Source organism: Vigna radiata, unplaced genomic scaffold (genome assembly GCF_000741045.1).
Source record: "Vigna radiata var. radiata cultivar VC1973A unplaced genomic scaffold, Vradiata_ver6 scaffold_214, whole genome shotgun sequence".
Taxonomy (NCBI): Eukaryota; Viridiplantae; Streptophyta; class Magnoliopsida; order Fabales; family Fabaceae; genus Vigna; species Vigna radiata.
This window is the reverse complement of record NW_014541782.1, coordinates 173,757-190,576: the sequence shown is the minus strand read 5'-3', so window position 1 is coordinate 190,576 and position 16,820 is coordinate 173,757. Positions and strand designations below refer to the sequence as shown.

The following is a 16,820-nucleotide window of genomic DNA, read 5'->3' as shown; positions in this document are numbered from 1 at the left end:
TTTTCATCTATGTAATTTAAGGTTATGCTTTTAGAGAGGTTAATTTGTTGAAATTTGTTTATTGTTTAATTTTATTATTTTCTATTTTGCTAAGATGACATTTTGTTTGACTATTGATATGTGGAGTGAACTAAAATTAAGAAAAAATTGTGTGATTGGTGTTAAATATATTATCTTTATATTTTATCCTTGTCATTATTTGTTATTTCTACTTTGAGCTTAGTCCATAAGTGTTTTATTATAAATAGAACACCCTATGAGTATATTGAACACAAGAGAGCTATCAGTGTATTCAAATTTGTATCATAGTGATTTTATTCACTTATAAAGTCATGGACCAAAGGCCTATTAGGATTTAGATAGTTTATTCTTAAAAAATTGAATGAAGTTTTGAAGTAATATATATATATATATATATATATATATATATATATATATATATATATATATATGACTGGGATACAATATAATATATAAGTTTAACAATGTATAAAATAAGACCACCTAAGTATTAATTATTCTGTCATGTAGAAAATTTAACCTTCAATTGTTATTCAAGTTTTTTAATAAAACTTTTGTTTCATGTTTAACGATTCGCTTTAAAATTAGGTAAATATTTGTGTTGAGAGTAAAACTTAAAGAAATAATGTAAAAATAATTATTTTGTTATAACAGTTTTTTTTTAGAAGGAACTATGTTAATTGAGATATCTCTTTATTTTTTGTGTTTATTTTATTGAAGTGAATCTTATATTTTATCATAAGAATATTTAAAGAAGTTATATATCAGGAAAAAAATAAAAACTAATTAGATCTTCGAGAGAGAGAGAGAAAGAGAGAGTGTTGTATTCAAAATTTTATTCAAATTTTCTTTAAAATTAGTAGTATTATTCTTTGTATTGGTATTGACATTATTCTCATTTTTGTAAGATTATTATTAATATTATCATTATTTTGATTAGTACCTATTATTATTATTACTAGTGTTAGTATTATTAGTATTAATATTATAATTAGCATAAGTATTATTATTAGCAATAGTATTAATAATATTATTAGCATTATTTTATAAAATTAATATTAGTATTAGTCGTAATATTATTAGCATATTTATTATTATTATTATTATTATTATTATTATTATTATTATTAATTATTAGTATTATTATTATTATTTTATATTATTAGTATTGTTAGTATTAGTATTGGGATTCAAGTTAATATTAGTATTAGTATTCGTAATATTAGTTTTAGTATTATTATTAATTCTATTATTAGTGTGAGTAATCTATTATATTTAATATAAAACTAAGAATCAAAACTATTAGTGATTTTTTCTAAATATTCAATTTGACCGTTGTCCCATCTCCTTTATTTGTCAATTTACGAACTTAGTCCTACTTTCTAATTGGAGTATTGTAACTTTCATGACAAACTCTACTAGTGCAATGTGCAATGAGATACCATAACAGTTATTTTGGATTTATGAAAATGGTTGTAGAATTGAGATATATTTACGTGAGGTAAAAAATTGAGACTTTTAACCTTAGCTCAAAAATCGTAAAAAAAAATGTTACGATTTTGTCTTGGTTTAAAAAATCTGAAGTAGTAAATTAAGAAAAAAAAAATTGATTTATTGTCTCGGTTTTGGTTCCAGTCAAGGTCGTAGACCTGTAAAATTAATTAAGTAAAGGATTTATGGCCTCGGTTGAATCCAAAATTGAGACAATAGATTTTTTTGCCTTGGTTTTTACTAGAACTGTTGTCAAAAGTATTTTTTTATAAATTATTTTTTCCGTAAACATTCAATATCACATAAACCCAGAAACAGAGAAGCAGACCTGCACATAAAAATAAGTGTCCACAACCTAGAAATACTGTCCTGCATATAACTATTTAATGTGATTTTTAGTTTTAATAACTATGGTTATTATCATTGAACGAAATTTTTTTGACCACTCTTTTAAACTCCTATTTCAAAAGAAAAAAAATCCCAGAACTCTTTTTTTGGATGAATTTGAAGTTTAAAAATTATTTGGATTAAAGATCTTAAAATGACCCTAACTTTCACTCTAGTCAATAGTTTTTACAATATTATTTATGGATTTGGGATAGAAAAGAATTTTTCATACTGTGGTAGCTCGCGAAGGCAACTAATCCTTCTAGATTTTCAGAAAAATGTTGTTTTCTATTTTCAAAATTTTATTTTGTTTTTTTTTCAAACTTTGCAAAAATATTTAAAATAGTTAGACTTTGAATTTTGAGCTAAAATTTTTTGTGAGGGGTTTTCATCATCTTTTAGTCTTTCATACAAATTTTCAGGTCATTTGGAGTTCATTTGAGCATGCTCTCAGTTTTACCTATACATATGGTATATGAAGAACAAACAATCAAACAAAAACATAAAAAAGCTAAAATGAAACTAACCTAGCAGGTGGGTTTGGTGCTAAAACGAAACAAAATGAACATCATAAAGCGCCTATCCAAAGAGCACATGTGCACAAAATCGATTAGTAAAAACGAAAGAAAATCATATCTAAGCACTTAATCAACATAAAATGAAAGAAAAAATGGAGGAAATGTTGAAGATGATGGTTGCAAGGAAAATGAAAGACGAGAGAGTGTGGCGCAGTAGAGAAAATGGTTATGTCTGAAATGTGCAAGAGGCTTTGTTCGTGAAATTTAATCTTAGAAACATGTTATTACCTCGGTTATTTTATTAACTGAGATAATAAAGCTCTATGACCTCGATTCTATTAAGAACCAGTGCCTGAAGCCTCTAAAAAAGTTAAAAAATATATATTTTCAATTATTTTATGTCTGAGTTATTTTCATAAGTACTTTATGGTCTCGGTTCTTTAAACAACCGAGGTAATAGACCTCTTTACACTTCGGTTCTTTGTGAATTGAAGCATATATGTTTGCGATAATTGAAAAAATGTCACCACATTACTCTATGCTTCGGTTTGCAATGAAATCGATGTCAAATGTGCGATTTAATATTCATATTTTTTACTAGTGATGATCTCTCTAGCACCCCTTGGTATGGTGCCAAGACGATAACTTCTTTTTGTTGGAACCTTTTTTTTTGTTTTTTGTTGAACTTGAGTTCTGATATTCGAGATCCTTATTTTCATCTAGAATGACACCAACATGACATTGGATTACTTTCAAATTCCTATCCTTTGTACATAAAACCATTTTGCAAGCTGTCTTCAAAAAATATTCATCTGCGTATGTCAAACCCCGAAAGAACTTATTTTCGTTATACATGCACATAAGCCTACACATGCATACACATGCATGCACACATTGATACACATTAATGTATACACGCATTTATACATACAAGCATACATGCATATATGCACAAATGCGCACATGTATCCATGCATACATGCACTCATGCACACATGAATACATGTATATGCATGCATGCATACATGCACACTTGTACACAAGCACACGTGCATACATGCGCACATGCAGACCTACAAACATGTACAAATGCACACACACATGCGCACATGCATATTTGCACACATACATATATCCACACATGCATAAATGCATACATGCACACATGTATGCATGAATCCATGCACACATGCATACACACACATATGCATGCATATACACATATGTGCACACATGCATACATGCATACATTCACATAAGCATACATGAACACATGCATACATGCATACACACACATATGCGCACACGCATACATGCACACATGCATCTTACTATTGTTATGGAACACGAGAAATTAAAATAATATTTTGGTATTGGTATGTATCTTACCATTGTTTCATAAAACTTTTATGAAACTATGGCAATTTCCATCTTAGAGTTTTCATATTGGTGTTGGTGTCCATAACAACACAAGCAAAAGGTACTTTATATGCCTGAAAATCCATAAATAAAATGCATTAGAAAACAAGAATTGGTGGAACATTTATAATGTTAAATGTCCAGTATTTTCTACAACAGTCTTAGCATACGCAATTGGTCAGGGTATCAACATTCATAAAAAACAATATGGTACTTGGATGGCTAAGTTGATCCAACCCAATACTCACCTACAAATACCAGATAAACTTCTGGATCACGTTTCCCTAGTGCAAATACCCACTGAAATTTCACAACCACGCTTCAATTCTTAACCCTTCTGTCAACACCCAATTTCGTCCGGATTGACTAAATAATAGATTTTATTTATTTATTTTATCTTATTTTTGTCTTATTTTATTTTATGTTATTTTCTTTCCTTTTTATTTTCATTTTTAAGTTATGTTTTAATTTTACTTTTTTTTTTATATATTAGTTATTTCATTTTATTTGATTTAATCTTTTACTAAAAAAAAAGAAAAAAGAAAAAGAAAAGATAAAAAAGGGAAAACAAAAAAAGAGAAAAAAAAAGAGAGAAAGTGAAAAAAAAGGGAAGAAGAAAAAAAATCGAAAATGCCAAGGTCAACTCAGTTTCCTCCTCCTCCTGAAGGAACAGATGTAACAGGCGTAGTGTTTAGACGCTGCAGATTTTGCTTAAAATGTGCTTGTGTGGTGGAAGCGTGGAAAAGTTCTCTGTTCTTCTTGCTAAAAATTCTTAAACAGTAGCAGCCATTCATAAAAGGAGGAAGAGTTAAAACAAGCTTCGCCGAGCTGCAAAGAAAAACATGAATAAGGAAAATGGCAGAAAAAAAATCACACGCCAGAGATATTCCAGAGTTCCCAGGAAGCAGTACAGTAGGGAGGAGCTTGGGTTTTGTTTTTGAAAGGGTTTCATTCATTATGAGAGGAGACACTAAGAAAAGAAAAAAATCCATCATTCAAACGACAAGACTCTCAACTCCATTCAATCAACAGAGATTTTCTCAGCAACTTCATCATCAGAAAAAAAAAACCATCCCCACATCCCAACCTCTACCACGTTTTCTGTTATCATCACTTCCAACATCAACCATTGTCCGGTATCAATTCTTCACTGGCAAGATAGAGAAAGCACAAAGTCAGATAGCTAAGAAAAAGAAAAAGGGTACAATAAATTGTAAAGAGGAGAAGACATAAACGCGAGAGGTAACTTCCTCTTCTTGGAGCTTCATTGTTATAAATGTCTGCATTCTTGGATGGTAAATAGTTGTTCTATGTTTCTGCTGGGTGATATATGCTTCTGTGTGTTTCTATTTGATGATGATTTGTCTTCGCATACTGTTCATGTTGCGTGATATATGCCCCTATTTGTTGCCATTTGGTTTGACGATGATATGGCTTCGCATACTGTTTGCCACCCATCCTAAGCCTTACCACAAACCTACAAACTAATGTCTCCCATACAGAATCCCATCGTCATCTTAACCTTGACTTAATCTACCGAAATCCCCAATGCCATTTTCCTGCAAGAAGAAATGACTAATCCAAACACCCTTAATCAGTCACAACAGCCACAAATCAGATAGTAAAACTATATCCCCTACGCCTCTGTTCACCTCTCCATCACCCTCTCAATGAGAAGAAGAAATTGTCCTCAATTTTTCGTTATTCTCCTCTACAAAAGAACCCATTTCAACACCTTAAACATAGCCTTTGTGATATCCTTTTGTTCGGCACCTAAAAAAAAAACAGAGAACAGGCTATCACACTCAGTCATCTCCTAGCATCCATTAGGTTTCCCATCATCTTTATTTCGCCAACCCATTTTGGTAATCAGAACCAGAAAAACCCATCACATTACAAATGATAAAAAAAAAAAGGACAGTTAGCGAGGGTGTGAATGTCGGATGACGCGATGTTAGGGATTGGGTTTCGTTTCTGATTCACGTGCCGAAAAAGCGAAAGGATTTCACCACTGGTTAAGGAGAACGACGCTGGTGGTGCCGGTGAGGAAGCGTCTCCGGCGAGGATAGCAGTGACGTCGCAAGGTGAGAGGCGACTTCCTCCCTCGCACGCGAAAAAGGAAGAGGGTAGGAGTTGGGGCGACGGCAGGTGACGGTCTCGACGACGACGGTTCCGGCAGCAAGCCCATCGCCGGCGCGACCTTGGCTTGTGGTTCGGGAGGCGACGACTGGCGGCAGCGGGCAGGCAGCAGAGGCAAACCCTTCCCTGGGTTGCCGTTTTCGAAGCAGAGAGAGAGAGAGGGCGGTGAGTGCGCGAGTGGCCGACGGTGGCTCCGGTGGGGCGTGGTGTCGCCGGCGACGCCGTGGACAGCAGCTCGCAGTGGCCGTTCGGAGTGGGGCAAGGGCTGAGTGGGTGAGTGGCAGAGAGGAGTCCTAGGTCTCGCATAATGCAAATAATGGAATGAGATGAGGATGTGAGGACCCTTAGGGTTTTTTTGACGGGTGTTGCTCCCTACACCTCTCCATTTGCTCCCTCCACCTCCCCTTTCTTTTTTTACCCTTTCTTCTATTTTTCTATTCCTATTTTATCCTTTTACCTTTCACCCCATCTTCTCCCTACACCTCCCCAATTTTTTTAAATTCTAATTTTACCCATTTTATTTTTACTTTTTTATATATTCTCCATTTCTCCCATCCAAGCCAAACCAGTTATATATGTATATTTATGACACACATAAACTCCATAGATATAGATAGAGTTGGAGTAATGAAGTAAAGAGACGTGGGGTCCCTGATAAAGATGTTGGCCATTTATGTTGCTACTGTAGTCAAAATCTTATGCTTCTTATTTTCAAAGTTTGCTGCTGAAATTTCTGCACATCACTCAAAAATGTATTTCCTCACAAACAAAAAAATCAATGCCAATATTCCCTTTTCGATCAATAAATTCACTCCAAGTAAACATCTTCCAGCTCTCACGTGTTTGCATTGTAGTTCTGCAACTGCACAATCACACTGACAAAAGAACGACAAAGACATTCTTCACGAACTCCAACTTCAACGAATGTGGATAGAGAAAAAGAGAACATCGAAATAATTGGAGCTGGGAAGAGGCGGGAAATCTTTGAGGAAATCTGTGGGTTTCTTGAAGCTACGGCGCATCTCATCGTCGACGAGACGGTCAACCCTGAGTTTGATTATGGGGTCGGCGGCACTTCCAACATTAGAACTTTCCCTTGCTTTGTTCCGCCATGGTTGCTTTTGTTGTTTTCTGCAAACCACAAAAAGAGAGATGGAGAGACGCGGAGAAAAGGTTTTCCTCTAAGCACGCCTTTAATCAGTAGTAACACAGTAGTAAAATTTCAAAATCCCATTTTATGAGAAAGCATGTAATTTTGTTATTGATGCATAAATCTCGCGCTGTTTTTCACGACCAACTTGTTATATCTTTTCGTTCTTCGTCCGACATATACACATAAACCCTATTGGACTAGTGCGTGCACATTTTATATTGAAGGATAGGCACACACACATATATATATATATATATATATATATATATATATTCTTAAACGGATGTGAATATCCGCAAACGAATATCGACATCCATTTTTTCTTCAACATAGATATCCGAATGTTGACGCCGAGAGTTTGGATGAAAAACAGATAGAAGAGAAGAGTGTGACGGAGTCGAAAAAGAGACAGATCGCAGTTTTGGAGAGGTGGAGCTGTGAGTAAAAAAAGTAAAAGTAAATTTAGGTTTACTTCTGTATATAACATTAAAATAAAAAAATAAAAATAGTATAAAGGTTAAAAAAGTAAATAGAAAAGAATATTTTTGTAATAAAAAAAAGAAAACAGAAAGTTAGGGAGGTGGAAGGAGAAAATGGGGAGGTAGAGGGAACAATCCCCTTTTTTGACCTAAGAAGCGAAAAAGGCCTTAGGCCTAAGCTTCTGATCCAACTAAAAAAAATCATCAAAAAAAGAATAAAACTCTCTCTTACAGCTTTGCCTTCCACATATGCACCCCCGTTTCTCATTCAGGCACCCCATTATTTTTTCTGCTGGGCCTCAAGTCCCTATTCTCATCCACACCCTCATTTCTCATCTTCATACCCCATTTCCACTTGGGCTTTGGCCCAGTCAGTTATTAGCACTAAGTTTGATCTACACCCCTTTTTCTTATTTAAGCACCTCCACCTTTTTTTTATCTACTTATTATTTTTTCATTTAACTTTTCATTATATTTTACTTTTTATTTTTATTTATTTATTTTCTTTCTATTTTTCTTTTTTCCCTTTTTCCACTTTAAATATTTATCTACTTTTTATATAAATATTGAAAATAACAAAAACATATTTTGAAAAGATGTAAGCACACGTGCGACCATTCGCGTCAGCCTTGTGTTGAAAATCTTTTTCTTCTCCTATTTCAAAAAAAGTTATTTTAAAAGGCTAAAGCACATGTGCGACCATTCGCGTAGGCCTTATGCTAAAACCTTTCCCCTTTTCTTTTTATATATAAAAAATCTTCAAAAACCAAAAATAATCAATTCTTAAACATTTCCTAAGCAATTAGCTAGAACTACGTAACCCTGATTTCTCAGTCTGACTGAGAATACGTAGGAGCAAGGTCATCCCTTGTCGGGCACAAAAATTAAAAAAAAAATATATATACTTTTGTCTCTTTAGATTTTTACTTTTTAGGGGAAATTAAACATTTCGAAAACCGCATCAAATTCGTGTATTTAATTAAAGGTACTGCCTTCGGGCAGACGTTGTGGGGTGTTAACACCTTCCCCACACGTAACCGACTACAGAACCAGAATTTGGTTCTGTAGACCATGCCTTGTCATTTTATGGTTTTTCCGTAGTTTTCCAGAATAAACTATGGTGGCGACTCCAAAAACTCTTTTTCAAATTCGTTTTCTTTTTTTGGATCGTCGTCCCATCGCGATTTTCCGGTTGCGACACCTTCTAAGCATGGGTTTAAATACTGTTTATGCCGATATTTCAGCCAAAACAAAGATTATGTGATGACAACCACTACTACATCATCAATCACATTTATTCATAAAAGTTTTTTAGGATGTCAACCATTACAAAGAAAATGTAACTGTAATTTACAACTGATAACGGTTCAAAACACCGTTATTTGTGATATGAATTTGATACTAAAAACGCCCTTTTCCACTTAGAAACTTGCTTGCACTCATACATTTTCAATAAATTGTGTGAATAAGAGAGTTGAGGTTAATTTCAATGGTTTTATGACTAATTCCCCTTCTTTTGACAAAGATTGAGGTAATACTGGAAAAAGAGATGAAAAGCCAAGAAGATGGTGTTCAAAAGGGCTCCAAAAGTCACTAGAAGGACGGAAAACACAAAGTCCGAACGACCAGAAGTGAGGCTCAAGAGCGTTGTATCGACGTTTGTCGCCCGAGCGAGGACCCTGGCCGCCTGGGCGACGAGGTCTTGAAGATTGGGCGACCACACTCGTAGCCCGGGCCATACATGAGGTACTCTTCTCGCCCGGGCGACCTCCTTGGATGCCTGAGTGACAACTTTCGTGGACCGGGCCCTGTTTCTGCTCTATTTCAATTCTTTTGAACCGAACCCTGTTTTGGCACGCCTCTGACATTATTTAAAGGACCCTGGGGCTCTAGGTTTTGCATCCCTGGCAGAGAAGAGCATAACAATACACTCTTTTCCCAATTCTTAGGCTTTCATTTTCATTCTTTCTTCCATTGTTCATAGAGTTCTCCCATGTCTATGGGGAACTAATTTTATTTGTTGTTGGGGGAATGATGTAACCTTGTAAAATCTCATGTATTTGAATTGATTCTTAATTCCATATGCTTTTTTCATTAATTGTTAGAGTAATTCATCTGTTTCTATGCTTGCTTATACAATAGCATGATTTATGAATTGCATGAGTGTCGGGAGGTTCCTTTCAATTCAGGTTCATGTTGAATTACTACTAAGGGTTATATTTCTCAGGGATGAGGGTATAAGTCTTGGTCGTCTTAATCTCTTGGTTGTCTCAGCATAAAGAAGAAGGTGAATCAACAACATAGATGTAATTTATTCTCTGAGCGTAGGATCTCCTTTCTCAATAGTTTTGAAAAGTTTCTTGTAAGTTATCAGCTATGTAACATTACATTTTGATAATTTTATACTATTAAAATGAGATGTTACAATTATCATTTTTCATTATATATATATATATATATATATATATATATATATATATATGATTAATGTGTTATAGATCCTGTAATAGTTTACACTTTTATTATGAAGTACCATATTTTTTTTTTCTCAATATTTCTTTGAACGGTAAAAGAAGACAGTTGAACATAATGACTAAAATAATTTATTTTTTCAAATTTCAGAAACTAAAAAAATTAAATTTAAATTATCAAAAGTAAAGTCACCCGATGTTTAATGTAATAAAAGTACATTTAATTCCAAAAAAGAAAAATAAGAGAGGAAGAATTCATATGAATCTCACATAAGCTTATGTTCTGTCCATTTTGGAGGAAATGAGTGAATGAATCTGTTACATTTGCACAAGAAAATTCTCTATAAACTTTGGAGTACCTTTATACTGTAAAAAATATAACAGTGCAAACCGCAGAATATTGAACATGTCATCATCTCTGTGATTCAATTTCTGCAGAAAGTGAACTAATCCAACTAAAATCTGAACAGCAAGTTGAATGGTGACCAATTTTAGTTAACAATTTGAAGGCAAAATCATGCTATCCAATGTTAAACTCAATCCTCTTTTCCTCGATGAATGTCAACAAGGTATCTATTTAGATGCTGGCCAAATGACTTTGTAGAGAATGACTGAACAACATGCCTCCTAGCTTCTCTGCCCATTTCCTCTGCTCCCTGAGGATCATTTATGAGTTTAGCCATTGCTGAAGAAAACTCTTGAGGTGTAGGATCACAAAGGAATCCCGTTACACCATTCTTAATTGACTCCACAGGGCCACCACTGTTGCATGCAATAACAGGTTTATAAGCTGCCATTGCCTCCAGAGGAACAATGCCAAAGTGCTCATCCTGCATCAAAGATCTTTCTGTAAAGCTCACTTAATTCAGTTTTTACCAGTTGTAATGAATCATAATTTGCCTTGTTTTATATACCTTTGGTGTGTAAAGAACGCATAGACATTCTGAAAGAAGTGCATTTCTTTCATCAGTAGGGCAAGAAGTGACGAATCTTATTTTACTAGACACTCCTTTCTTTTCTGCTAAATCTTTAAGCTCTTCCAAGTACTCCACATTCTCCTTCAACCGTTTATCAAAGCCACCTACCACCAATTATGACAACAGGGTTATTATGCCAATTGCATGTGCACAAATGCTTCAAAGTGAAATTGAATGAATCAAAGTATGGATTTTTCACACTTAAGACTCTGCATTTTTACCAAGAAACTACATTTAAAATTACAGAACGCCATAATATTAGCACAATACAAGGACGATGTTCCTCGATATTGACCCTTCATGATGCAGCCCACGCTTGCGTAACATAGTACTTGGTTCTTTGCACTTAATGGTCCATGTTTATCAGCAAGCACTAAGGGATCGCAACTAGATAGCTTAGAGAAAGTGTTATAATCATAATATTAGCAGACATTACATGACTTTCAACAGTATCTGCTCATTGTTTTCTGCTAAAAAATTGAACGGATCCACTTCATTGGCAGTCTTAATAAATAAATTTGTGCTATAAAGACTGGAAACATGTTATATCAAATAAATAAAAAATGTAATATAATATGTTATTCTTATTACATTATCCCAGAGAAGTTCCCGTGACTTATAGTGATAACGAACCAAATAAACATATTATCACACGTCCTAAGTTTCCTTGTCTAAACCAATATGAAGATCTAATTATTAAACAGATAAGGTTTGAAACCTTGTCATAACTATGCATTCCACCTCTCATTTAATGGAAACAAAGTTAAAAGTTTAATAAACGAACTTTCTGTCACCGTATAATAGTTAATAAATACTCATTTTTAGTTAAGTAATTATAATAGAAAATAAGCATGCACTTTCCACATCAATTATGAAAGGTTCAATAAGTAACACATTGACAAACCCAAACAATACACCTGTTACAGAAATGGACGTGTCACAAAGTCGCACTAAATAATTTGCATACACTCTGCAAGATTGACCAGATTCAGCACAATAACAAAGTCCCTTGAAATAACAGAGAATAAAGAGTTTTGAAACTTAAGTACAAGACAAACATAATTTTCATTTAAAATAATATTTTATATCTTGAAAATGAAGACACCACTGAACCAAACTCCAGTATGAGGCACATACATCAGAACAGATATTCCCACCCCATTACAATTAGTAATGCACATAACATCACCATAACATCTATCATCAGAAAAAACACAGCCGTAAACAAAATCAGGCTCACCAGCAATAGTCAAAGAAGCATTAGTAATATCTTTGTGCTGAACATTTCCTTCGGGTGAGTGAAGCATAGCAAAAGCTGAAATAGCTAACTGTATGTTCTTCTTCCTTTCAAATCGATTGATGGAAAGATAATTCAGCCTACAACAGAAGAAACAATGCAGATTAAAACTACGAATCTATTATATACATAAAGTTTATAAAAATGGATGTAAGAATAATCTACATGCATAATCTTGTAAAGTGTCAACTATATATCTACAAACATGTCATTTACTTAAAGGAACTGGGTTCTTTGAACTGATCCACATTGACAGCTGGATATAGAACAGCTGGTCGAATTCCTTTAGCATCTAGAGACTTAAAAGTATTTGCAAAAGTAGAGGCAGTGAAGTTGCTGTTAACAAGTATCAAATCAGCCATTCCTGCAATTCAGCAAAGGCTAATAAGATGCAGGGTTCAGATTGTATACTAGAAAATATAATCAGAGTAGGAAAAACTAATAATAAAGCATGGATATAAAGTTAAACCAGTCGTTATTTCTTCTACATAGTCAATTGGTTTTCTATACATCCTCCTAATGAAAGTTGAATGTTGAGCCAGTAACAAGTCCGGAAAATGACAATAGAATACAACCTACAAAAGAAAATAAAAACAACTAAGAATTGAAGATGTCAAAACAATTCACATATGATTTCTTCTGCCTCCTTCTTGGCTACCTTTATTGACCTTTTGAGTTTCAAAATAGGAATAACTACAGAGACTTGATCTGCCAGTACAACATCAAATGAATGCCACATGAAAAGTACACAGAGAGCAACAAATAGGCACCGAAGGTATGCACACAAGGCATGAAGACGGTAGAAGACATGACGAGGAAGAAATGAACCATACACAGTGACTGGAAAGGTACCTGAAAAATCACAAGTCAAAAACCATGTCAATGGCAATGCTATTTCTTTATAATGAGCAGAAATGTGAGACACTAATGGCTTATTTGAACTTTTTCCCTACTACAGTCAAAATTCGATTTTAGTCCTTTTTGCAGATCTGATTTTGCACTTCATACACTGATACATTAGACATTCTGCTAATATTAATGTCAAGATAATAGAAGGTACAAATAAGAGTGCAATTAAGCCCACAAAAATACAGTGAGACTCACCAGCAACAGTTTCTTCAAAGCATCTACTTTTGTCATGATGTGCAGTAAAAACATGAACTTTATGGCCCTGGGATGCAAGCTCAACAGCAGCATCCACAATCAATCTCTCAGCTCCACCTTCAAAACAATCGCAAGGTAAAGTAAGGAAAAATCAACTACGGAGAAGAAAATAGCATGATAACGTTTCACGAAATCAAAATTTTAATTTAGAAAAGTCAAATTAATGGAATTTTACATTAAAAAAAATGGTTTTAGCTTGAGTGGATTAGAAAACAACGGGGAATAGTGATTATTTACCTATGCCAAGATCCGGGTGAATTATTGCGATGTTCAGTTTTGAGCTTGTTCCCTTTGCCATATTTGAAAGTAAAGATCGAAACTTTAAGATGAAGGTAACAAACCCAGGAATAGTTCGCCGGCGACTGTGGTGGCGTTATGGCTTAATCCGGGGAGTTCTAACCCTTGTTTCGAATTCGGGGTAACGTCGTCGTTTGGAAACAACTAGCAGAATGTCATCACTGTTTAGTATTGGTCACTTGGAAAAAGGGAGAAAATAGAATGTTTAGGTTGATAAAATGGAAAGAACAAAATAAAATGAGATAAAATGGTATGAAAGAAATTAGATTATTTTAATTGTTTAAAATAAATCCACCTAAATAATCCAATACAATGAAATCGCACATTTTCTTCTCGTTTTATTTATTATTAATTCATTAATTAAATTCAAATTATTTTTTATTTTCATGTCACTCTACATAAAGGTTAATTAAAATGTCTAAACAATTGCAAAGATCTTGTATTTGTGTTTTATGAATTTTTTACATTTGAAATTATTCCTTATAATAATTTTATTAAAGTTAATTTGAAATGAATTTTATTGTTATTTAATTTAGTTAAATAAAAATTGTGTAAATAATGTATACATATTTAATGTTAAAAAAAATCTTATTTGCCAATATAAAAATGTAAAAATTAAGTTCAGTTTTTTAGAAGTGAAGGAAGGGTTGAAGCTGGAAGAGCTACGATAGGTGACCCACTGCAAGAGAAGCGGAGAAGTGGGAAGGGAGGGTTCACCGGCGGCGGAGAGACATGACCGGAGAAGAAGTATCCGGCCCTGCCGGCCCCAAGCTCATCCGTCTCGTCTTCTTCATCGGCGCTGGAGGTAATCCAATTCCCTTTCTCTCTCTCACACCTATTTTCTTCCTTACTTGCATCGGTTTTAACGAATCGTTTCAGTGATCTGCACCACCGCAATCAACAAATGGCGCGAATACGAGAGGAACACCATCATCCAGCAACAGCAACAGCAACGAGTCGTGGAAACGCATAATTCGTCGGAATCTGTTGCTGCTCCCAAGACTCTCAAATAAAGGTTAGGGTTTTATCGTTTTGTGATGGGTAGTTTTAAGACGGCGATTTTGCGTTAAATCAAGTGTATTATGTAGTTGTAGTTTTTCTCCTTAGCTTTGATTATTAATTGTTACCGTTGGGGTTGTGAATGTGAAGTTTTGTTAGGTTAGGCAATGGATGTTTGCCAATGCTTGCGGGGGAAAATGGAAATGAATTGTGGTGGGAAGATTAATAAGTTGTAAGGGAATTTTGAATTGGTGGATAAATTGTCCTTTATTTATTATTTCCAAAATATCTGAAGGACTTTGTTTGTAACTTGATTTAGTCATTCGGAATGAATTGCTAATTATACCTTTGAGTCTGAATATGAACACTGTTGGACTTCAGTTCAAATTCAGATCTAGTAGATTATGTGTTCCTCAAAGGCGTGCCTATAAAGAGTTAAATTTGACAGAATTGTCATTGTTTTTCCGGATAATAAGTAGAGGTATCTGAGATTCTGAATATCAGCATACTACTGGACTTTATAGTAAACTCAGATTGAGTAGGTAATAATGGTTCATTAAAATGTTAATAAAGATGCATAAAATACTCTTTAAGTTTTTTCTGTAGATTGAGAACTTGACTGAGCAGCCTTCAGCACGAAGGGCAACTTTAAGTTTTCATTTCATGTTTTAAAACATAGGGATGTTGGAGTCAAAAGATAGGGATGTTGGGAAGGCAAAAATCTGAAGTTCTTGAAAACTTAATATAGAATGTTTTATACTCCTAATAAAACATTTCCCTTCCTTTTATTCTTTTTCTATACATGTTTTATAGATTTCTGGTGACATATCAACCATAATATAGTCCAAGTCAAGAGTCATGTTGGTTAATGGTCGCTTTGGTTCTTCCGATAAAGTATTCATTCCCTTTGTTTCTTTTCTTTTCTAATGTGAATCACTGGTGCTTTTTGTTCTATCTGCTAGATTGTGTCATATATTTATTAGTGTCAGTCTTTGGACTCTTTGCTCTCCCATTCCCTTAACTGCCAGACCCCCAAAAACAGGAAAGTGGAAAATCTGCAATCACTTGCTTCGGTTGTTAATTAAACTCCTTCCCTTGATTCTTTTTACTGGCCGCGTAGCCAGTGTTTCATGTTTGTTCAAAACCCCTTACTACCTACTGAAAAGTCAAGTCCACATTAATTAGCTTCTTAAAAAGTCGGCATTCAACTCCAATATGCTATGCTAACACAAGTACATCAGACTAGATCTAGTTAGCAATAAAGACTTTTACTAAGTAACTGGGTAAAATTTATAAAACTCGGTTCCTAAGGAACTGATGCCCCTGTATTCTATCTTCCTGCAGAATCAGCAGAAGAGACTCATAGGAAATTGATAAATTTGAGTTCAAACTGAAGTTATGATGAAAAAATAAGGCCATATATTGTATATAAATTTAGGGTTCATTTTCAATTGTATTGCATGACAATGGCAAGACTCCCATTAGTCATAACCTTGTGAAAGAAAATGTTAAGCAAGTCTTGATCTTTTATTGATGTCTCTCATGGAAGAGGATGAGCACAAAATACTTTAAAATAATGGTTACATCTAAAATATCAGTTAACAATTATATTTTTTAAAATATCAGTGAATAATTATATTATAAAGGGTATAATAGAAATAAAATTTGTGTAATATATATATAATTATCATCGCATTCAATTGTACTATTTTTATCTATAAGTTAAATATGTTTACGCTCTCTTAAAATTGTAATTAGTTTTTTTTTTTTTTTAATTTTAATCCAATTTAATTTCTCAATTTGTAAATGTGTAGATTTAGTTTTTTATATCAAATTTTGTTAAGTTTATTTAACGTTTTTAATGCATTTTATTTAGTTAAAAGGATTAAATTTATGTTTTTTTTTTAAAAAAAATGAGAGACTAAATTAATTCAAAGTTTTGAAAATGGATTAATTTCAATTTTTATTAAAGTGAAGTGACAAAAAGATATTTAAGCTTTTATCCATT

The 16,820-nt window shown here is 33.6% G+C and overlaps 2 protein-coding genes across 3 annotated transcripts; one reads left to right on the top strand and one right to left on the bottom strand.

The window, feature by feature from the left end:
* Nucleotides 1–10,338: 10,338 nt before the first annotated feature.
* On the bottom strand, nucleotides 10,339–14,034 carry LOC106778117 (alpha-1,3/1,6-mannosyltransferase ALG2). Its single transcript, XM_014666032.2, has 8 exons — nucleotides 13,754–14,034; nucleotides 13,457–13,573; nucleotides 13,011–13,204; nucleotides 12,822–12,927; nucleotides 12,569–12,716; nucleotides 12,296–12,432; nucleotides 10,993–11,159; nucleotides 10,339–10,908 (listed from the first exon to the last, which is right to left on the bottom strand). The coding sequence occupies exons 1-8, from the start codon at nucleotides 13,812–13,814 to the stop codon at nucleotides 10,615–10,617; spliced, it is 1,224 nt and encodes a 407-aa protein (XP_014521518.1). The 5' UTR covers nucleotides 13,815–14,034; the 3' UTR covers nucleotides 10,339–10,614.
* A 407-nt stretch (nucleotides 14,035–14,441) lies between these two features.
* Nucleotides 14,442–16,299, top strand: LOC106778136. 2 transcript variants are annotated; one of them, XM_022776057.1, is made up of 3 exons: nucleotides 14,442–14,618; nucleotides 14,693–14,828; nucleotides 16,157–16,299. In XM_022776057.1, the coding sequence occupies exons 1-2, from the start codon at nucleotides 14,546–14,548 to the stop codon at nucleotides 14,824–14,826; spliced, it is 207 nt and encodes a 68-aa protein (XP_022631778.1). In that variant the 5' UTR covers nucleotides 14,442–14,545; the 3' UTR covers nucleotides 14,827–14,828; nucleotides 16,157–16,299. The 2 variants fall into 2 exon arrangements, with proteins under 2 accessions (XP_022631778.1, XP_014521537.1); XM_014666051.2 differs by lacking the exon at nucleotides 16,157–16,299 and adding an exon at nucleotides 14,963–15,192.
* Nucleotides 16,300–16,820: the final 521 nt, after the last annotated feature.